General features: G+C 40.9%; 1 protein-coding gene across 4 annotated transcripts in view; it reads right to left on the reverse strand.

The window, feature by feature from the left end:
• Positions 1 to 23638, reverse strand: part of agrn (agrin) — a 259719-nt gene that overhangs the window by 186682 nt on the left and 49399 nt on the right. For 3 of the 4 annotated variants that reach the window (XM_085444935.1, XM_085444938.1, XM_085444937.1), the window contains exon 3: positions 5043 to 5063. The exons of the other annotated variant lie outside the window; for it this stretch is intronic. In XM_085444935.1, coding sequence (XP_085301061.1) covers positions 5043 to 5063 — 21 coding nt within the window. The remainder of the gene's footprint in view (positions 1 to 5042; positions 5064 to 23638) is intronic. 4 annotated transcript variants of the gene reach the window in all.

Raw genomic sequence — 23638 nt, forward strand, 5'->3', positions numbered from 1 at the left:
GAGCCATTTGTTTACAGCATTTACAGCAGGTCCGAGCTGAAGCACACAGAGGTTAATAATGCACAGTGTGAGAATAACTATGACTAACAAGCTCGGTCATAACACAAAGTTCAATAGAGCCATGAAGATAAGACGACACATATGGTCCAGAAATCACTGCAGAGAAGAAGAGAGAAAACACAGCTGAGGTGCTGCCTGTATCTGGCTTTAGCAGGAGATGATGAGGTCGAACACAGAGGATTGTGTTCATTCCCATCGGGGGAAAGAGCGCATTGGATCATTTCAAGGACTCTTGGTCATGTTCCAACAAAGTCGATTAAGTTGCACAAGGTGTGTGCCCGTGCATGTGTGTGGAGAATGAATGAGAAGAAGAAGAGAGAAAGAGAAATTTCCTCCAATAAGGAGAAGAAGAAGAAAACTGACTGAGGGGTAACAGCTAAGCTGCCAAAAAGGAAACGTGCATCTTAATAAACATGCCCCTGGGCAACAGTAAGCTTACACACAAGTCATGTCACAGCTGTCGATCAGGAAGCACACACATTACTCAGAGACACGAAAGCTCTGACTAAGAACTGAAACTGATGGAATTCTACGTTATGCATTGTACATCATATGAATGTGCTGAGTCTCACAGAAGTGCTAAGAATCATACATTTTAAGAGAATGCAATCAGAAGACCACAAGATCATAGATGAAGGGTTATTTTGGTTTTAAACCAGGTCACTTCAACAAGCTGAAGAACCTAAATGAAGCAATCAGCTGTAGCCCAGCTTTGCTTGCAGCCCTTCAAATGAATAAACAGGTGGACATCACATATTAGATTACCCTTACATGGGTTGGTCCAATCATCCAGACCTAGTGACCTATTTTAAATAATTTATTTCAGTATATAATTTTAAAGAAAGCGATATCCACCTGCACCAAAACTTAACAAGCTCCTCTATTTTTCTAATATTTGCCTCAGTAGTTTTTGCATAATGTAACTGAGAGATAGAATAAACATATGGACAGGCAAACACGCGGCACTGTTGTCATATCAGCTAATATAAGATGATTTGTATTTGTATTCTGCTTTTCCAGATATTTCAAACCTGTTAAGCTGACCTAAACTGAGTGACCACGACTGTTTCATATTACCCAAATCATTGCAGCTAAACAAAATAAACTTCTGTAACCATCGAGAGCGCCTTTCATGTTGTTACCGCACAGTTGGTATTCACCAAAGTGCTGAGAGACAGGGAGTTGTCAGCCTTGCCTTGCTTCACGGCACCAAACATATGCTGCTGAGAGTTTTTGCTCTCTGTGCAAAGCTTACTTTCTGCTGGAAACAAACACTCAGCCGCAGATTGAGTGAAATAAACACTCGTGTGCGCCCATGCTGCTATGGAAATAAACACTCTTTTGGAAAGAAAAGCGTGCGCATAGCGGTGAGCAAACCTCTAAAGGCCCAGACACCTTTAAATGGATAGAGCACATGCACAAAATAAACTAGAAATATACTGACATAGATAAATCCTGGAGAATTAGGACAAACTACAAGAACAGACAAATATAAAAGTTCATGCCTTCTGAAAGTTAGAGGGCAGCATTGCTATCAATGGGTAATGTTTTTAGGGCCACATGTAAGTCTGTTTGAGAACAACACCCTTAAAAGATCATGCAAAGGATGTGAAGGATGATACTCTCGAAGCAGCCCATTAATTATAGTAAACAGTTTACTTTTTACCATTGGTGGTAATTGTTGTCTGTTATGAGTTTAAATTATCAAGACCTGAATGACAGAATGAAAGATGTTATTATACACAAAACTCAAGACTGTGCAACTTTACCTTCATACAACACTGACAAGCGCCACATGATCTAGAGAAACAAATCTGCATTCAATTCAAACACATTAGCAACCGGGATGTGTAAAAAATCCTATTTAAACGACAAAGTTCTGCACTGAATAACACATGCCGAAGGCTGATTTTGACCAAAGGTACAGTAAAGGACTCTATTCTGCTAAACAACAGTCATTCCAGCACTTTACATAAACAACAGCCCACTGTAGAGCAGCGAAGACAACACAGTTATAATGTATTTAGCTTCAAAACACCAGCACCTAAACAACACTTTAGTAATGATGGCTTTCCCTAGCATTGCATAAGAGGCTGTTCTTCACTGTGGGAGATATAATGATAACAACAAAACAACAGGACACTCCATTCAGACTTTTAATAAGCATTTCATGGATATACGCATATCAACAATGAAAAGTCACTAGTTTAGTCCTTGAGTTTCTGCGCAATTTCAAGAGGATATCTAAGGAATAGTTGAAACAGAAGGTCAGGATGGCCTTTAATTCAGGGAGGGCTTTTTGACTGGTACTTAAGGATACCTCCCATCCAAGAATGAGCTCCCTATGACCTCAGGGAGAGAAGGAAGATGGGATGCAAAACCAGATAAGGAACGAGAGGACCTTGATGGGGTGTATTCCCAGTGATAAACAGACCATGATGACAAGGACAATATGGACTTTGAAAAATGTTAGTTTTGAAAGTTAACCTGTTTTGGAAAAGGCTTTTTCACTCAAAACAGAGCAGATCTTCCATTTAACCTACATGTTATCTCTACATCGGATATTCCTCCTCACTCAGACTATCTAACAGGTCCTCAGGTGGTCATCTGTTTTTCTAAATATTCAGAAAATGCTTTACTCCTTAAGTAACTATCTCCAACTCTTTAAGCCCAGTGGTCATTTATTTCTAACCCTTTCCTTTCAACAAAACTAGAAAACCTCCAAGGTCCTGATGAAAGAGGGCAAAAAGAAGACCTACAGGTTCTCTCGCCGGTAGCTATTGATTGTGTCTGTGCAAAAAATACAGTGATAAAGCTATACAGAAGTGAAGGAATCTCGTGGCCACTTATCCACATGTACAATGAAAGCTATTACTCATGCAGCTTATCATTTAAAACTAATGACATCAATTCTCTAGGGGACAAAAACCTGAAGAGCCACAAGCTACAGGACTTAACCCTGTAAATCTCATTACTGCACAGACTGACCTCCCAAATCAGACAGCAGGTAATTGCACACTCTTGCATCTGAAAGTCACATTAAAAGCCCGATAATGGCTCTCTGACTCAGAATAAAAGGAAACACCAGAGTGGACAAGAAGAAGAACAACGAATCTCTCTTTGGCAAAGAAAGGAAATTGGTACCTGCTTGAGTAATAGCAAGGTCTACAAAGGATGCACTCTCCAGATCGCATTCGTTGTTAATGGTGTGCTACTTGTGAAAAGGGCAAAAATACCTGTTTCTTGATGAATAGGGCTGCTTGAGAAAAATGCTAGGTGTGGAGATAATAAGGGTCCGCCGGTGATAAAAACCCACACAGTTCACAGCTGAATAGGCTATTCATGTGCTATCAAGCACTGTGATGAAGCAATAAGAAAAACATTTTGTCTAACAAAGCAGATGGACTGAGGTCCAGTAAATGGTCAAATGTAACACAAGTTAGGAGAAATAAAACATATGATGGACAAGGTTCTTTTGCTTCATTTGAATTTTGAACAAATTAAAATCAAGCAGAAAAAACTTGTTAGATAAAAGAACGTGACATATGAACAATTCAAAGCACACAGAATGAAATAAAACAGAAGAAAGATGCTGTAGTAGTAGTCTAACGCAACGGGCCCCACAGAAACCCAGTGGGATCAGTTGGGAATCTGAAGTAGGCGTGCCAGATCTACTTTAGAGTGATTAAAAACTCTGCTGCATTTGTTTATTCAGGTTAGTTCACCTAAGCCAGTTTGAATGTTGTCATTAGAACCAAAAGCCCCTGAATCCCTGCATTGTTTCTATGCAGTCTTTGGATTGCAGCTAATTTATATTTTACATAGTTCAAAGAGGCATGTGCTGTATCGTACACCATAATGTTATTGTCTCAAGCAGAGTTTAATGAGACTATAAAAGCATCACAGCAAAGAGAAGAGCAGGATAGAAACAGCAATGACAAATTTCGGCTTCTGTGAAAACTCTGTAGTTCAACCTCATAAGTTTTAGTCTCAGCTGTCACATGTGCTTGTTTGCAACAGCTTCCTTGAGCTGGCTTGTATAGCAGTTAATGAGATCCCGAAGGAAACCGGTGTTAAGCAGGTCACAGACTGCTGCAAGCACCAGAGCATTCATAACCACACTATGGATGACCTTTGACCTCACTCCTATCCTTGTGCTGGCTATATAATTTTGTGAAAGTCTAAAGCCTCACTTGAGGGTTACCCAAGCGAGGCTAACCCATATTCACGCACAGCCATCTGCGGTTTTTTTCCATGCATGTGGAAATTACAACTGAATGTTGTAATGCTGTTCCTACCAGACATTAGGACTATTTAACTGCCCTGCTTGCTTTAACCTGTCCAGCTGTCTATACAGGCCGTGTAAGTGGCTGCTTTACTTGCATCCTGAAGCACATTTTTAAGCTTCCAGTCTATATTCCTGCAGTGACAAGCCAAAATGACTGGGCTGTCTGTATAGACAGCACTGGCATTACATCTTTTTGTATCTATATACGCAGCTTGACACAACAGTAGCAATCTACGAGACCAGCCCTATACCGCATCAAATTACAAACGTATAACATGCATGAAATGAAAGACTGAGGCCCTTAAATCTGTCAGTAAGTAAAATTACCAGGTACAGAAGGGCAAATTGCAGAAATGTTGTTCACCCATGCAACAGGTGAGCACAGTCACAGCACCCTGGTCCCTGTAAGAATGTATGCACAGTCTACATTCTTACAGTGATAATAAAGAATGGGATAGGGGACGGGATAATCCTTGTCATATCAAATAGGATACAAGTTACTTTACCATTCATGCCTCTGACTGATAAAAGTTATCATTGCCAGCCTGTTTTTTCCTCAGTGACAAAGACCCTAAACACTCTGAATTCCTAAGGTTGAACTTTAATGGTACTGTCCTTTTACTGCTTTTCTCCAAAGGACATATGAAAATAATTCAGCTGGGAGCATAAAAGCCAAAGATAACCATCTACTTACCTGCAACAATATATTTGTGAGCTTCAGTATGCAAAAGAGGGAGAAAAGAAGGAGGAAAAAAGCAGTGAGTGATTAGATTGCAAGCCAAGCATAAATTCCATGCTTTTTTGTATCTGTGTGTGTGTGTTTTTTTACATGGATAAGCCTAAGGTGGATTAGTGTCATGAAGCTGATGAATGAGAATGATGATGAGTAATAAGTAAGTAATGCCCACTGTTTATGGCAAAACATGCATATCAGTCTTAGTGGAAACAGATGCCAAGAAAGTTCCAATATATAGAATGATGCGAATCTTGCATGTACTTTGAATAAGCAGCACAAAGCTTTGGGCCTTACACTGTCAGCAAAGTCCAACAATCACAACGACAAAATGCCTGCAACAACCCACTTTACTCATGAGCGAATCACTAGAGACTTGCAAAATAATACATTTTACTCATCTCCCCTATCTTGCACACATGGGTTCACACACAAATGTCAATCTGCTGATGCAGATTGAGGAGGAGCAATGTTGACAAGGTCTATGAGAGGCTCATGCATAAAAGATGGGCTGAGCAAGGCTGGAAGAGGGAGCGACTGACTGGGGAATAGCACAGAAACCACAGCTCCCTCCATCGATTACTAGCCAGGCACTCATGGAGATATTCTGTCCATGTCTGAGCTATATGTTGGCATCAGATCAAATTATGTTCTCTTCCAGGAAACGCAGACAAAATGCCCCCCTTTGTGGGTCATGACCTTTGCACCAAGTCTGCGTTGCGCATTTTGCAGTGTCACCACATTTTTAGACAATTATCAAAATATAAAGTGAGAATTTATGTTAGGCAGCTGTCCCTGTTGCAGTATTTTCAATTCAATTCAATTCAATTCAATTCAATTTTATTTATATAGCGCCAAATCACAACAAAAGTCGCCTCAAGGCGCTTCACAGATACAGAGAAAAACCCAACAATCATATGACCCCCTATGAGCAAGCACTTTGGCGACAGTGGGAAGGAAAAACTCCCTTTTAACAGGAAGAAACCTCCGGCAGAACCAGGCTCAGGGAGGGGCGGCCATCTGCTGCGACCGGTTGGGGTGAGAAAAGGAAGACAGGATAAAAGACATGCGAAACACTCTTTGTTATTGGGCACTCACTGCATGGTGGCTAAAGCGGCCACCATCCAAGCTACCAATCAGGCAAGGAGGCTATTTCACTGAAGGTTATTTAACGATGAACCCAATAGCGCAGCTACAACAACAACAAAAAAATGTAGCAGTTATTCTGCAGACAAAACAGGTGTTTTGATGGGTTTTGTCCTGGGGCTGGTATTAGGAAAGCGCCGGCTCTCCTCCTCTGTTCCGCCCTCTTGCATTTCTCTCATCCTACTTTCTCTACTCTTGTCTTGATCCTCATTATTCCAAACTGGGGTCTTTGTGGGAGCAAACGGTCTATTATCCAAAGATGGAGCTTAGGACAACTTAAAGCTTTGGAGGAGTGGCTATTTATTTGGGTTGAAAGACAGAGAAGAAGTGGGGGAGTGTGTGTCTGGCCTGGCATTCCCATATCACTTAGGCTAATGTGATTAAGGGCGAGTGAGAGAGGGAGTTCATTTAGCTCAAAGTGTGTTGTTACTAAGTGATTCACGTCAGGGAGATTCAAAGGGGGAGAGGCAGGGATACTGCCAGTCACTGGACTTCCTTGAACACACACATATGCATGGACGATCAAATAAGAATAGCAGTATGCTGCATTTTTAGTGCCTGGTACTGAAATTAGCACGCATGAATACACACACAAAAATGCTCATTGGTACCACCCAAGGTCAGAAATGAACAAAGTCCCCATTATTCCGTTTCTTTCTTTTTTTTTCCCTTTCTTGTTTTTCATTTAACTCTTAACACTCCCGGTTGCCCTCTGACTTACCACAACAGCTCAGCAAGTGTTTCTTTAAAAGACATGATCTGTTCCAAGCTAAAAACACGGAAAACATATATGAGGGGTAAACAGGACGACAGACTTATTTAGGCAGAAGAGGTAAGAGGTGGTGGATGCAGTGTCTCGGTGGTGCATGAAACACAGCAGATGGATCTGCTGGACTTTTGAATGGCTTTTTGCATGCTGCCACCCACATTCACATTACACTAGCAGACATTGCCTGTCAGTGGCACTTCGAACTGAGCTCTCACACACGGAAAGAAAACCTGTTCCATATTAATGAGAAGAGACAGCAATCACTTTTAACTTAAACATCTGAATCTGCTGATCTTCTATTAAATATCTCCAAGTATTTTACATTTATAGATCTTTTGCTTTTAATATAAAATGAATATCAGACTCAAAATCAACTGAAGCAACAATTCTGTCTAAACCCCAACCAGTCCACCAGCAGTGCCCGACTAGAAACAGTGCACCAACTTGCCCTCTACACCCTAAGGTGTAAGCTCAAGCATGTTGGTGCATTTTTGTAATGGTTCTAGTCGATTGAAATAAAGGCATTTTGCCACTTGTTAAAATTACAGAGACAGTGCCTGGATATGGATTCGGATAATTTTCTGTTTTCCTTTCTTATTCCCCGTCCACATGATTTAAGGAAACACTAACATTGAGGAAAATCTCCTTCCTGAGCATCATAAAAGAGCGACTGTTTAACTATCTGAAGGTTTTAAACAAGATTACAGTGAAGTTTGTTTTTAACCCTTTCACGCATAGTGGTCACTACAGTGGACAGCTATTCAAAGGCTGTTTTCTTGTATTTGTGTCAGTGTTGATGGTATACTTGCACTACATTGGACACTGATGTGTCACTCCATACACATCAGTTGTCCAAGTGTAAGTGTAAAAAAACTCTTTGAAAAGTACATGTTTAAAAAAATGAAGTTCAAAAATCTTTTTTTCATGCCTAAAGACGAATAAATATACTTAAAAAAAAATCCTGATTGAGCTTGTAAAAGTAAAACTTATCATTGCAACTTACCTATAAAAAAAACATCACATACTTGCAACTTTGACTTGAGACAAACAACCAAAAGCCCACATCGCCCAAGTTCTTCAGTTTCTCCTGGTTGCAATATGCCACAGAATTGATTTTAAAGCCATATTATTTATTTATAAACCCGGGGATACCTTTACACCAATGAAGAGAGGACTGCCGGTGGTGCTCAGGGCAAAATTGGAAACAAGAAGAAGCTGCTTTTAGTCATTACGCAGCACAATCCTGGAACCAACCGCTCGGTAGTCTTATAAATGAACCTAATGCTTTGTTTAAAAAAAACAAAACAAAAACAGACTAAAAACTTAACTAAATGCTTTTAAACACATCATTATCACTCTGTCAGTAAGATTTATTTTTCACCCATGTATTTTATTCTTTGATTTCATGTATATTCTTTCAGATTCTGCTTTTTTTTAAACTTTAAACTGATTTGCTTTTGCCTGTTTCATCCCATTTTAATGGCGCATTAAATCAGCATGTGTACATAAATCCTGCTTTATGAATAAAACTGCATAGTTTTCCCAGTGAAAGAACATGTCACACATCTTATGCTATAATAGTGTTTTTCTCTTAATGCTGTAAATTACACTAGTGAATACACAGGAAGGCCTGTGTCAACATTTGTGTATTTGTCATGAGGGAAGTGAGTATTTGGTACTCAGCTGAGATCCGCTCCACCCTCCACCACCAAGAATACTGTCCATTCTCAAGAAGACCACCCTCCCACTCCCCCAAACAGGAAGGAATTTACAGACAGGAAGAAAAATGTGTCATCCCTCCCTCCTCCTTTCTTGCTCTTTTGTACCCTATCACATACCTCCTTCCGTTTTCACATTGGTCAAAAAGCGGGAAATGGGAAAATACAAACTCTAACTATGAACTTGTATGTTTGTATTAAACCCAAGATCTTAACCACCTTTCCAGATGCTGATAATCCTCAAACTCTTGCACTCTCCTTCTTTGTCTTCAACTGGAAACTATTGGTGGACATCATCAGCGAGTGAGAATGAAAAGAGCCTTTTGAGATTCTTGATTCGAAAAGACCGTTTTTGGAGATGCAGACAACATATGTGAATCTGGACCCAAGAGAGCCTTTAGGTCAGCCACAAAAAGGTCCTGGAACTGGGAAAAGGGGGAGATTTCTAAGGGACTTGGACCAACGACTGCACTTTCTCACACGCAGGGCACTGTGGGTGTAAAAAGTCCTATCAGTTTCCAGCTGTGAGGTGTATACAACCCTTTCACCGTCCCCTCCTTTTCTTCAGCACTTGAATAAATAGAGGCTGAGAAATGGGCCGGAGGGGAAGAGAGCAGGGGAAAAAAAGGAGGGTAGGATCCCTTTGGTACTTGTTTACCTCGTGCAGCCCATCCTTCATGTCGCCCCAATTTACGTGGCCTTGGCAGACTTTGCCAAACAAATGCTCGCCAGAAGAATAAGCAAGAACTGCATTGGTTATTTTCACTCTGGCGGATTCATCTCAGCTGATGGGAAATTAGGAAGTGATGTCAAGTGAGTGTTACCATCTCCAACTGTCCTCGCGCCGGACCGTTTAGAGTTCTTAATAATTTATCTCTTAGTTAATGCAGTGGAGTCGTGTTGGACGAGAGAAACAAGTATGTAGGCTTGTTTTCCCTGTGCACAGCGGCCACATACATTTCGCAACAAGTCATTTGCATATGCAGCGCTGTGATTATATATAAGGGAAGATAGAAATGCAAAGAGGGGTTCCCTTCGCTCAAGCAGAATCTTTTCACAATAGCGCAATTTCACGCCACGCAAATCTGCAGCTCCTCTGTGGGCTGCCTTAATTTAATTTTGTGTGAGGGGAGAGATTAAACACCCACAACCACACATCAAGATAGACAGCCAGGACTGACTAAAAAGCCACAAAGACAATAAACTGACACATTTATACCAGGTGGATTTTGCCAGTTTTGTTCAGTTACATCTCCATTGTCAGACTTGGCAGATGCAACGGGCTTCATATACTCTGTCTTCAGAAATATTCCTTTAAAAGTGCAGATTATGCGATTTTAGGAGATGCCTCACAGAAACTTTCTGGAGAAATCAAAACGCTTCAATCTTTGGGACTCGTCTTGTTTCAAAACAGGAGACAGCATTAATTCGGCTCCTTATAAGGAGAGAGTGTTATCTTTGGTTAAAGGAGGGTCCAACTCCTACCAACATTGTGCTCCATGTTAGGACGCTCCCTGTCAGCACTATTCCTCTGTGGTCCATTTACATCAAGGCCTGACAGCCCCCAAACGTTCCTGACATTCCAGCTGTAGCAAGACATGACCGCCTTTGCTTAAACGTTTGCACTGTACGACTTCAAGATGCAGCCTTATGTCCACCGAAGGCGAAAGCTAAAACCAAAACTTATAAACCCCTAATTTACTGAGAGCATCGGTAAACAGCTAGCCTTTATCAGACACCACCAAATTACTGGCTTATACCTTCAGCTGCAAAAAACCATAAATAATAAGTAAATGAGAACAACTGAAGTGAGCTCAGCTGTACTGAAACACAGCTGGAGGAGGCTGAACCTGTGAAACTAAATGGGTCTATCCAACCAATTCACACTATTCACACTTAACTGCACTACTGTATAGCTCTGTAAATAATCATTCTGTACATACGATAATTTTTAATCCTACAACTGTTTACAACTTGCATAGTTCCCATTTCTGTATAACTGTATATCTCAGATTTCTGTAAAGTTATTTATTTCATATTCTGTATAGTTTTTCATATTTATATCCTGTTCATAGCTTGTACTCACTACAGCCTGTACATACCTATAGTTATAGAATATTCACAACATACTTCATACCATGTACATTATAACATACCATAATAGATCCATTTCTGTAATATACTTACATATCTATATTATTGCTAATATATATTGTAATATATCTATATCACTAAAGCACTTCTGGATGGATGCAAACTGCATTTCGTTGCCCTGTACCTGTGCATGTGCAATGACAATAAAGTTGAATTCTATTCTATTCTATTCTATTCTATTCTATTCCACTATTCCTGATTCACCGACACTGGTGACTCATGGACACTTATTTCACAAAAAACTCAATATGTCAGTAGAGGAGTTCACAACTCAGACAGGTATAATAATGACTGCCAAAGCATATTTGACAACTGGCCTGACCTTTCCCACCTAATGCTTCTGTAGTAGTGCCCCTCCTTAGTCTGTGGATGGGTTAAATTCCAGTAATTTTTCGCCATGCATAGGCAGAGAGGTATGAAACTGGACACCAGTGCAGGTAACGTCTGTCTCATCAAGGTCAAAAAAGCACAGGGAAATGAAAATTAACAGAGCGATCAATAAAGCAGCAAGTCCAACCTCGCGTCCTGTCACAGCCAATGACATCACTGAATTTTCAGCCCTGGCCTCACTTCAGTATAAGGTGTCCTATCAATCACCGCCACTTCCCTTTAAATACACCCCTCCCCCAATCAGAAACATAGCCTTTCCCCCTAATCCATTAATGGCTTCTAAAGCTCTCAATGTTAAAGGAAAAGGCTTTTAATTTGGCCAGTTAACAAGCTACTACATTCATCCGCAGAGCAAGAGATTCGTGGAATGAGACAGCACCACAAATGAGAGTGTGGGCAAAATGAGAGGAAGGTAGGAACCATCAGCTATCCTAGAATCCACTCAGGACACTTACAGGGGTGCAATTATCAAAAACACACATTAACAGAGGACAAGAACATTTGGTTGAAATCAGGCAAAAAAGTCAGATCCAATTCTTGAGACAGGAGACATCTGAACTGATGATGAGATGAACACAGGCTGAAGTGATTAGCCAGCAGGCAGAAGACGTGCGTAGGACCGTAACTGAGGAGTGTTATGTCCTTGAATGCTGACGGGTACAGGCACTCAACAGATGAGAGATATCATAATTAGCTTCATATAAACCCACTGGCAGAGAGGACTTGCGAGATCGGGATATTGGTTAATTACGGATCAGCCTGGTGTATTTAGAGAAAATCTCCATTATAAAAAAAACTTGGGGAGGAGAGGCTGTCCAAAAACTGAAGACATTCCTCTACAAGGAGTAGGGAGTCTTTTATTAGTTAAGATTCGGTTAACATTAAGTTATTCACCACTCCAAATTACACCTAAAATGAAGTGAAAACAAGTATGTCAGGCAGACATTTAATCTACTAAACTGCAAGTCTACAGTTAGCTCTCCAGTGCACCTCCTGTCATGGCTGACAGTGCAGAGTTTGTGTTAAATATGCAAGTTAATTTACAATCTTTCTACTTTATCAGTGTTTTCACATATGCAAAAGTGGATTCCAGCTTTGCCGACTATATAAATCTAGCTCTGCCACACTGAGACTTTGAAGAAAAGCTACATGATGAAGAGAAATACACAACAGCAATATTTTTTAGGATTTCGATTAAATTAAGTTATGTTCCCTTTAACAATACATACAATAGAGGAGAGATTATTTAGCTTTTTCTTTTCTTTTTAAAAAATTCAATTCTGTGTAGTTAAAGACTTATTTGTTTTGAGACATTGGAGTCTACATACCTTGAAATTGCAGCTGGAGCTTACAAATTTATTACAAAAAAGTCTAAGAAACACCCTTCAACTATGTCACAAGTGTTGAAGTTGCATAGTTTGTCCACCAGAGGGTATCTGGTAACATCCGTGGTGGCACCACATGGTTTGGAACTCCACAAACACAATGGCCACCTGATCCGAGCAGAGTCGGGCAAAGTAAATAAAAAACTATCAAAATTTATGAAAATCTGTTTGGGTTTCGTGTGTATGAATTTTTTTAAAATCCACTGGCTATTGGATGTTGGCTTTTTAAATAACTAAACTAACAGCCTTAAAAAGTTGTTATTAAGCTGAAAATGTTGTCCGAGCATGAATGCAGAGCACTTGATGGTTTCTGAATTGTGCTAACATAACATTTAATAGCAGTTATTGTTTGTACTTTTAATGAAAGTACTGCGCCTTTAACTGAGGCCCAGCCGACTTGTCAGTAAAATCCATAAAAGTCAAGGTCTTCACTCATTGGTCTCGCTATTCTCCTGTGAAAGAAACAGAATGGGATGTGGACAAAGCGGTTGTTTTTGTCATGTGTGGGCCGAGATAAAGTAGTCAGTGAAAAGGTTGCCATCCATCTTCATTCGCCTGCCATGAGCTTTAGCGACTTCCGCCCCCAGTGTAGCCTGCATCTTTTCTGCTCTTCTTGTATGTGTGTGTGAGTATTGTACATAGATAAGAGGTTAATGAAGTGTATCCACCTTTGTCCCTTCGCGAAATGAAAGAGACTTCATTAAGCAGCCCAGCTCAGTGTAATTCCATCCTGGTAATACATGGATGAACATAAAGAGACACCTGAGGATGGCATTCATAGACGGAACAATGACACAGAAGCCTGCGCACGTCCACAGATACGTTCAAGCTCCTGTTAAAATGGGACTCTTAACTACTAAGTGCTTTTGCACTCAGGTTTAAATTCAAGTTACAATTCTTTAACAGGTCCATCTGAGTAAAAGTCACGTGGATGTTCTTAAAAAACATTCTGAGAAAAGTTGAAAGAGAGATATCACAATTGTGACATCAGTACCGTGTCCCGTATCTCTACCTCTTGCTCATCCCAGTCCACCCCCTTCCCCATACTATTACCTCTTTCCTCCCTTCCTCCAGCTCTCCACATCCTTTCATCTCAACCACCCACACATTTCAGGTCACCGGGGAGGCAATCGTCTTAAGTGTTCCAGCTGACAATGTGAGCTGATGAGAAACCTTCCTGTGAGTGTTGGCTGGCTAAGGTAAGCTCCTGATCCACCCCGCACAGCATACAAATGCACAAAGCAAGCTCATCTGTACCTTTCTCTCCCCCTTCCTCAAAAAGTTTCTATCTAATCATAAGTCCACAAAGAACAGAAATTAAAGGAAGAGCCAATTCCACTGCTTACAGAGTTGACACACCATCGTCACGAAATATTTGGACTGCTGAAAATCAAACCTAATAGGGGGATGGATGTAAAAAGACCCATGGCATTTCCCTTTTATTAATAATTTTTAAAATCTGAACACAAGGTTAAGGTCAGGGGCGCTGTCAATGTCACTAATCTCTCTATAGCCACCTTGAAGAAGAGGTCATTACATGTATTGGCCACAAAGGCAAGACTTTGCTGACTCTACAGACCTTTCCCATAATGCTTCGGTGACATTGGTTTAGCAATATCATCTAAAATAAAGGGCAAGGACAGGGGGCCAGGAGAGTCAACAAATCCCAATTTACAGAAGAAAAATTCTCAAGTAGCAGTTTGTCTTTCACATTGTTCAGTTGTTTGATTTTATACCAGTGGACTTGATTATTCCATCAAAACCAGCAGTGTGAACTACTACCAGAGTACCATAAGAAGGAAACTGTGTCCTTCAAACCACTCTGAGCACGGCTTAGAGCAAGCCAAATTCCAAATATGACTGCAGAGGTCATGTTACGCACAAAACATGACATTTATGAGTGACGATTGGAACCGAACTAACTTTTGGTTGCTTGACGCTGAGCTCAACGAATTAATCGTGACTTTATTTCCTCTGCTCTGATAAGTATCAGTAAACAAATGTTAAATGCCAACAGACAAGCTGAAGGCAGCAGTGGGTTACGAATGGTTTTTCACACGTCCATTAGTTTGCATTCATTAGTGAGTAATGTCACCGTTAATCCTGTGGGATCTACGCACTCCTAACCCAAACACTATGTGAAAAATTTGATTTTTACCTTCTGAAAAGGTTTTTTTTTCTTCACAGGAAAAGGTTAAGTTTAGATTTAGGTTTATATCTCATCATTTTTTCAAAGGTGCCATAACTCATGCCAAGCTTAAGCAATATTGAAAATTCTTTAGAGATATATTTTTATATCTTTAAAGAATTTTCAGGTGGTACATCACAGAACGAGGGTTCTGGGTTTGAACCTGATGGCCAGCTGGAGTCCTTGTGCGTTTTGCACTCCCTGTGCCTGCGTGGGTTTCCTCCTGGCACTCTAGCTTCCTCTAACAGTACGAAGACACGCTTGTTCGGTTAACTGGAGATTCTAAACTGTCCGTAGGTGTGAATGTGAGCGTCAGTGATTGCCCCTCTCTCTGCATTAGCCCTGAGAAACATTGGCAGCCTGTCTAGGGTGTCCCCCTCTGGCTCTATGATAGCAAGGCAGCTGGGATAGGCTGGGATAAGCAGTTAAGAAAATGGATAGATGGACTGCTAACAGTTTTTCATAAGCAGATTAATGATAAGCAGCATCACTGAAACTGGACATGAGCCTGAAAGCACATTGGAAAAACACTTATCTTTATGAATACTGGCCAAAAACTGGGAACGCGTCAGGTCAAATCAACGCCATCTGCTGATGAAGGCAGTGAGATGAAAGTAGTTTTGCTAACTGGATGTCTGGTGTTTCATGATCAACACACTCGTACCAAACTTTGTGGGTAAGAATTGCTGTTAGTTTATAGTTCCATTTTTCTAAAACTTCTTCAGATAAATGGGAAAATCATGTGTCAAAATTAAGCCACAGTTCAGGAAAAACTGTTCTAGGTTTTATGAACATTTTGATGCCTGTATTTTAAGATGCAGCTGGCTCTTTAGAATCTCCTGAACATATTGAAGGAGTATAAATAAGCTTCCTTTAACATGCATGAAGCCAAACTAGAATTAAGCTGTAATTGATTTAAATTAATTTCAAATGAATTAATGCAAATACAACAAAAAATAAAAGTCTTTAAGACAGTTTAATAACACTGTTATCTGCAGTACGGTTCACTTTTCCCCACATTTTCTCTCACCAAAGAAAGCCTTTCAACCGCCTGAAACTCATTTTATGCCTTGAAAAATCAAATTATATTTTATTTTCATCCGAAGGAACCCAAAGCTCATAAAATGAAGCGCTCTCTCTATCTGCTGGGATTTAGGACTGCAAACACTCTATTAGCAAACATGGCCAGCCTCTTGTATAATGGACAAGGATAGGGATGTATAATCAGCCTAATTGGCTCTGGGTGGATTTAATAGCGTCACAGAATAGTCATGTCACGAACCACTAATTAAATGCTGTAATCAATATGCCGCCTCATATACTGAGCTCCTGATGCGGTGTTTAACAGCCATGCCTGAGGGTTAGAAAGAGGACGTGAGAGTTCATTCATTCATGTAGGTACGTGCATACGTGCATGTGTTTGCGTGGTGGTCTGGTGGTGTGTGTGTGTGTGGGGGGGGTTATCAAGTGGTGGAGCAGGTGTGCAGACAGGAACCGTTTGATCTAGCTGGACAGATCCACTGAGACGTACAACCTGTACACCATTTATATGAGGGCGAACTCAAGGCTCTGCGCTTGATAAGATTTTAGCTGGTCTTTGGATAATTCTCCTAATACCTGCAGGTCAAATGATCATTATTTTCATCAGTGGATAATGTGCCCATTATCTGTTTTGATCCATTCACTAACTGCCACTGTCCAATGACCAATCAATATTCTCTCAGTAAATTAACTGTGTTTCTTCTTAATGTAAAGTTTGTTTGTTTTTTAACATGTAGCTTGTTACTACCTGAACCTGCATCCTCAGATGTCTTCTTTTATCTGATAACTCTGAAGTAAACCATACTTAAACTGTAATGACACTGAACAGATAAGCACAATAATCCTGCAGTGGAAGTTTGAAGTTTTGCCTAAAGAATCACTGTAATGATAAATCACTCTCAAATACTGCTTGACCCAAGCACTTTTCTTCCATTTAATGCCCTACATTTGTGTAAGCTCCATCAGTTAACGACTGGAAAAGACGGGATAGCATTTATGACATCTTACAAGAGTCCAAAGATAAAAGATAACGCTACGTCCACACGTACCCGGGTATTTTTGAAAACGCAGATTTTTCTATGCCATTGCACGTTTCGTCCACACGTAAACGCCGTTTTCTGTCACTGAAAACTGAGATTTTTAAAAACGCCTGCCAGGGTGGATATTTTCAAAAACTCAGTTTTTGCATTTACGTGTGGACGAGAAAAACAGAGAAAACGCAGCGTCAAAGGTGTGCGCCTTTTGTGACGTCACACTGTGCGCCACGTTATTGTTTCGGTGAAACGAATTTCTACAATACTGTTACTGTTACTTGTACTCTCTGCAGTGTTTAAATGCTTACATATACACACACAGTTACTGTCCCTCCACACATAGGACTGGGTTCTGCTTCTATGCCCCATCTTTGTTTACTATTTCCCGCCGAGGCTTCTAGACTTCTGATTGGCCAACATTTCTGCACGGTTAGGAATATATCACCACCTGTTGCTTTGGCATGCAGCGTTTTTCTTCATTTCTGCGTTTACGTGTGGATGGGATTATTTTTTAAAACAAAAACGGAAAATCTCCGTTTTCAAAAATACCCGTGTACGTGTGGACGTAGCCTAAAACGCGGCTTTGCTTTCCCACTACATTCCTGAACATTATCTCTCAAGGGAAGTTTCTTCTGACCCAAATAAAGCCTCAAAAGAAGAAAACAAAGTGGCTATCAAACTGTTTTTGTTAACGATAAAGCATGTGTTGCAGTGAATGTCAAGTCCTACTCTTCTGTGCCTCAAATTCTTATCCTTTTTGTGTGTTAGTTATTATGAAAACAACCCCGTACAACTGTATTTTTTCAGATCTACTGGATCCATCCACCAATTTGCAACATCTTCAAATACTACATCGCAGAATCAGCACTGATTCGGCACCAGCTGGATCTTTAAAAACCAATGTTGGGACACAGTCAAAATCCATGGCTGGTCTCATGCTGCACTGTTTCTTAGGCCTACAGACAAACCGCAGCCTTATTTAATATCCATTAGCTTCCCAACTTTTAACAGTAAGCAGCAGATGGTCCAGATATAGCAGAAATTCACTTGTTTCTTTTGGCTCTTCCAGCTGCTTGAAAGATGAGAGACAGAGACAGAATTGCTCCCAAATGTCCCTCTTCAAAGTGAAAACTGTGGTCCTGAATCTTCTCGTCCTGTATAATGACGGTTCCTTTTTCATGTGACATATGTAGCTTCTGAAAGAAATGCCTCAACATAAAAAACACACCTGTGGCCTTTTGTGACAGCATTAGCGCACAAGTAGGTTGCACCACTGACTTCATTCCCCATAATCCCTCACCTCAGTTCAGTCATCGGCTCTGATCAGCTTGCTGTGGCCTGGGAATGAGGGCTTTGTTTCAAACACACAGATAATTCAGTTAGGGACAGCAGAAGGTAGTCGAGGGATGTGGGAGGATGGTATTGAGTGTGTCTGTGTTTGTGTGTGTACATAAATTGGGTGAGGGTATTACCCTGCAAATCTCCAAACACAGAGACACACACACACTGGCTGGGGAGCCCCCTTGCCCCAGTATTTTTGGGCTTCCTTCCAGTTTTACATCAGCAACCACCCCCATCTGCCCGCCACTCTGAGCACCCAACAATGGGCACCTATGTTCCCACAGGGAGACCAAGAGATGCTGCTAGGGCCTTTCTCCACACACACACACGTGAATAAAAACACGTACATAACGGCATGGTGAGCGTGACAAGGACCACATGGAAATTTGACTGTGTGTATCTGCTTTCTTGTGTTTCTTCTCTTCCAGTATGGTGTAACCCGGCAGGACAAAAACAGTGAATGAGGAAAACAGAGCCAGGGCTCCAAATTTACACACACACACACACACACACACACACACACACACACACACACACACACACACACACACACACACACACCTCGCTCCAGACGCCATCTTTCACAAGGTGAGATCTTGAGACTATTGTAACCACTGCTGGTGTTTGTGTAGAGATGTAGTTAGCAGAATGTTTAGGTTCTCTATTATGCTCGAGTCTCTGAGTCAAGAGCAGCCATAAAGCAAAGTGAGATGGGAGCTGTCAGACTTTGAGAATTAGAATTGGAATTCAGGGCAGGATAGCTCCGCCAAAGCCATCTGGTTAAGCCATTTTTGTGAGTTGAGGAATTAGGTTACATTCTAAGCATCCACAGGGGGGACAGTGCAGAAATTACAATCCATCTATCTACGAAAAGTGAAACAGACAGGCTACGGTGAGGAGCGGCCAGCACGTAAAAGGAGCCGCAACGACAAAGAACAGGACTGACAATATACTGCATAACTGTTGTGTAGTTCTCGGAGATTTCTTTTCTTGAAGCTATTAAGAAAGGTTTAAGATCAGTACCTGGTCACGGAGGATGGATGTCTTCCTCAAGGACATCTCAGCGTGATGTATGCATGCTGACAAGATGATTTAAACCTTTGACATCCACCTAAAAACATGGTGTCTCTTTCCAAGATGTCACGCCACAACCACTAAGTATTTCAGCACAACCAAGGTCTCAACAACTGAACATTAACTATGTGTTGACAGTAATGGCAGGCACTGAGAGAAAAATATGTTGCATGACTGTAAAACATTGTGGTACAGAGATTTTATTAAGAGTCATTTGATGTATCAGAGAGTATTTTATGGGGAAGCTTAAAGTATTAACTTTCTGTAGAAAAAAAATAAATGTTCAAAGATGTCAGAGCCAATAAACACCTACGGTTTGACAATCATGCTGCAGTACTGTTTAGTGTCATTGAATTGTATGTTACCAAGGTATCAAGACTAAGGGCCAAAGAAGTGTTTTATGGATTTTTAGTGCACTACTAGAGTCTAATATGGAAATGATAATAAAAACAGATCAGCAAGGTAACCTCAAATATAACCTTTTAGCTCAAATTTATGGCCTATGTATCAATCTCTCGATTGCTTTCTAGCTAGGTAGATTTTCATGTGAGTTCATACACATATTGTTCAAGAGTTATAACATTTGAAAAAGTGCAATGCTAAACAGGAATGGATAAGATTCACCTTCAAAGTAAATGTTGTGCTTTCACTTTGAAGGCAAACTGTCTCTATTTCTATTTTGTGTTGCACTTTTCACAGTTTAACTACAGCTAGGAGAGCGGCCTGCAAGTGTTTTTAGACATGTCCACCATTCTCATTAAAACTACAGGCGACTGGAGAAATATGCTAACTATCAAAGAAATCACAAGGAGGTTTTGATCATCAACCTCCAGCAACCACTTACAACCAGCTGAGGAATGAACAGTCTCTAAGCCTGTGTGCCTGAGACCTCATTCACATGATCCTACATTGTCACCGTGATTGTCACACAACTAAAAAAGCTGACTAGGCAGATGTGACAATTAGTTATTTTATATATCCCATTGCTCGCAGTTCAAATGATGAAATAATCATAAAAAAAATAATATTAGTAATATTACTAAAATGAATGATATCATGTATAAGGAGCGATCGTGGCTCAAGAGTTTGGAGTTCGCCTTGTAATCGGAAGGTCGTTGTGTCCTTGGGAAAGACACTTCATCCGTTGCCTACTGGTGTTGGCCAGAAGTGCCGATGGCGCGATATGGTACCCTCGCTTCTGTCAGTCTGCCCCAGGGCAGCTGTGGCCACAACTGTAGCTTGCCTCCACCAGTGTGTGAATGTGTGTGCGAATGGGTGGATGACTGGATGTGTAAAGCGCTTTGGGGTCCCTAGGCAGGACTAGTAAAAGCGCTATACAAATACAGGCCATTTATGTGTATATATGTCTAAAGAAAAAACATGAGCTTTCTGGAGAGCTTATAGTCCCAGTCACTACTTTCTAGTCCTTTTCAGTAATGATGTGTTTATTTTGTGTAATATGAATTAGAGCCCTATAGATTGGGGTATGCTTTAGTGTGATGACAAGCCATTAACCTGTCGCCATGCAGTGTCATTAGGTTCTCTGTCACATCCTCCCCTTGGTGGATGTGTTCAGAAGCCAAAACAAGAATACACTGTGAACAACAGTCATACTTTGCTAAAATATCTAGCTGTTCAGTGCGAAACTGATGCAATCTATGGTCATGTGACATGTTGGCAATATCGTGCTGACTGCATCCATCTGTAAATATAATCGATGGGTACAACTCTGAGGGAAGTTCTGAACATATCACACTTTAAAGTGTCAACCAAAGCAGCGAGCCATCAAAATAACAGACAAATGGTGCCAGCCCTTTCCTTTGGAGCGGAAGTCGCAAGTTAGATTCCCTCCCAGTATCCAGTATGGGTGCTGGCTGGGCCCGCCGTGCCAAAAAACACCAAGCCCTGGAATGGTGCGGCTACATCTGCAGCCTGTCCGCAGCTCGGACACGACACATTTCACTGCATGTTGTACTCTGTATGATTGTGTGTGTGACCAATAAAGCTCGTTTCCTAATTAAAAAAAAAAATACATGGAAAGGTCAAGCAAATCAAGCAAATACATTAATGTAGAGAGTTCTTAACCAAAGCCTTGAATAAAGCTGTTGAATTACAAATGTGCAACTGTGACGTGTGTGGGTGATGGAAAGAAGAGAAGAAAAGCTGATGGAGAGGCTGAAAGAAAGAAATTCAAATCCATGTCCAAGTGATTAGCTGTAAAGTTATGCCCATTAGGCAAATGATGATTATTGGCTGCACATTATTAGGCTATTACGGCATCATTAAAATGACATTAGTAGCCCATTTTGCGTCGAGAGCAGTTAGACACAAACACATCATGAGAAAATCCCGCCTATAAGAATCGCTCGATCTAAAGACACACAATTTACGCTCGCTGTGATCTCACAATCAGAGACAGAAGAAGAGATGGAGAGGAATGTAGGTGCAGGCTGACACAGGATCAGCTTCGGACATGTATGGGCTTGCCTCATCTCTTCTATATAGGTGTCTGCTCCTCAGAGATGCACTACTCTTACCTGACATCTCAAGTCTTTGCTTAGGTGTGTACCTTTCATTCTGTTCTCCTATGTCACACACACATACACACACACACACTGAAGTCAGCACAGTACATGGTTTTGTTTTTTAGCTGCGAACTGTGGAAGGCTAAAAACAAAAAGGCCCCATGTCGGAAGTAACCCATGCCGGGAGAGTGTGAGAATGAGTGTGCCTCAGGAGGACCAGTTATTATGGGTGAATGGACAGGATGGGACTAGAGCCATCACGTGGAGGGGCTCAAGCTGCACACAAAATCTCATAAGGAGTCCCACACACAAAAAGCAGGTGGGGGTCCCAGTGCCTGTCACTGTGTGGGATCTTGAAGTACACTGGTACAGAGTGCGTGCAGCATTTTGCACACATGCATGCTCACAAACACAAAGGCAGTTGTGGTGCTGGTACGAACCCATGTTGAAATGACTGCGTATGGTGGACAACAACTTTGAAATCCCAAACAAATGTATAGCTGTTTTGTTCAAGTAGACCATTTATTTTTTAGTATTTGACATATAGCAGACATATGCTGGGAAACCGAGATAACAGATCACTGTTAATTTAAATAAAATTTGTATTTTCTTCATTGAAGGATGGCTAAGTTCTAAAATGCAACAGAAAATGCAGGCTGCCATGGTCATATAAAAAAAAAACTTAACAGATACTCTAGTGGATTAAGTTTCTTTCTTTCATTATCATTATAATAATTGCAGTGTTGCATTAGGTATTTATTTAAGACCAGTAAAAATCTTAAAGATGCTGAAAACAGTTGTAGTTTAGGTAAACATATATTGTGTGGTATTCGATGATCTGTCTGAGCACTAACCACTTGTGTCCATGTCGAAAAAGCTCGTCAGTGACACAAGCAATTAACTGGAATTAATAAAGCACTGTTTAGTGAATGAGTACCTAATTATGCCTTCGCTAACAGCACATAGAAGCATTTTGTGCTGGATTATGTTTTCTGTGTCCTCCAAGTTAGGTTGGTAAATAAAATGTTAGTGAATAAAAGAATTTAGACCTCTCCTGCACAAGCTCATCAAAGGTCTTTGGCTGGACGAAAGATCACTGGAATTCCTCTTTCAGATGTCACGTCCTTAATCTCATTATCTGAGAGGATATGAAATCTGCATTCCTGCCTTCTCACACACACAGAAACCCACACACACTGCTCAGAGCTCCCATTTCATCTCAGAGGGACATGGTGATTATACACAGTCATTCTCTCACAAACACACACACACACGCACACACAAATATGTCCATATAAGTATCACTCCGAAGAGCACACAAGGTAAACTTAGAAGAAGAACAAACAGGTAAATCCGAAGATGCTCTTTTAAAAACTTCCTCTTCAAAATCTCTGCACTGCACTGAGTGACAAGTGGACCTCCCACTGTAACAGGCCCCGTGATGAGGCGTGACCGCTCCTGACAGATGTTTTGTCCCATTCGGAGCGGCATGATGTGGCCATTGTAGCGGGCACTTCCACTGAAAAGGCCGAAGAAATCCCACACCAAACAGGGAGAAGAGTTTGGCATGCTACAGCAAACATCGCTTTCTGCCTTTACAAAGCTGTCCTCACATAAAACTCACCATCAATCAATCAATAAGCTGGTGTGACACCGGCAGGGAGCTGCGGCACATCAAAGCCGCACAACAAACTTGGGTGCAGTTTTGGTGCTTCTAAGTTTTCAGGTGTTTTCCTAAAGCAGATTTAAATCAAATCACCAGGCCAGCGTCGAAATTAATCAGCAAAAACCT

Source organism: Copadichromis virginalis, linkage group LG20 (assembly GCF_057382275.1).
Source record: "Copadichromis virginalis isolate Kocher_CV1m ecotype Utaka linkage group LG20, C_Virginalis_male_GT1.1, whole genome shotgun sequence".
Classification (NCBI taxonomy): Eukaryota; Metazoa; Chordata; class Actinopteri; order Cichliformes; family Cichlidae; genus Copadichromis; species Copadichromis virginalis.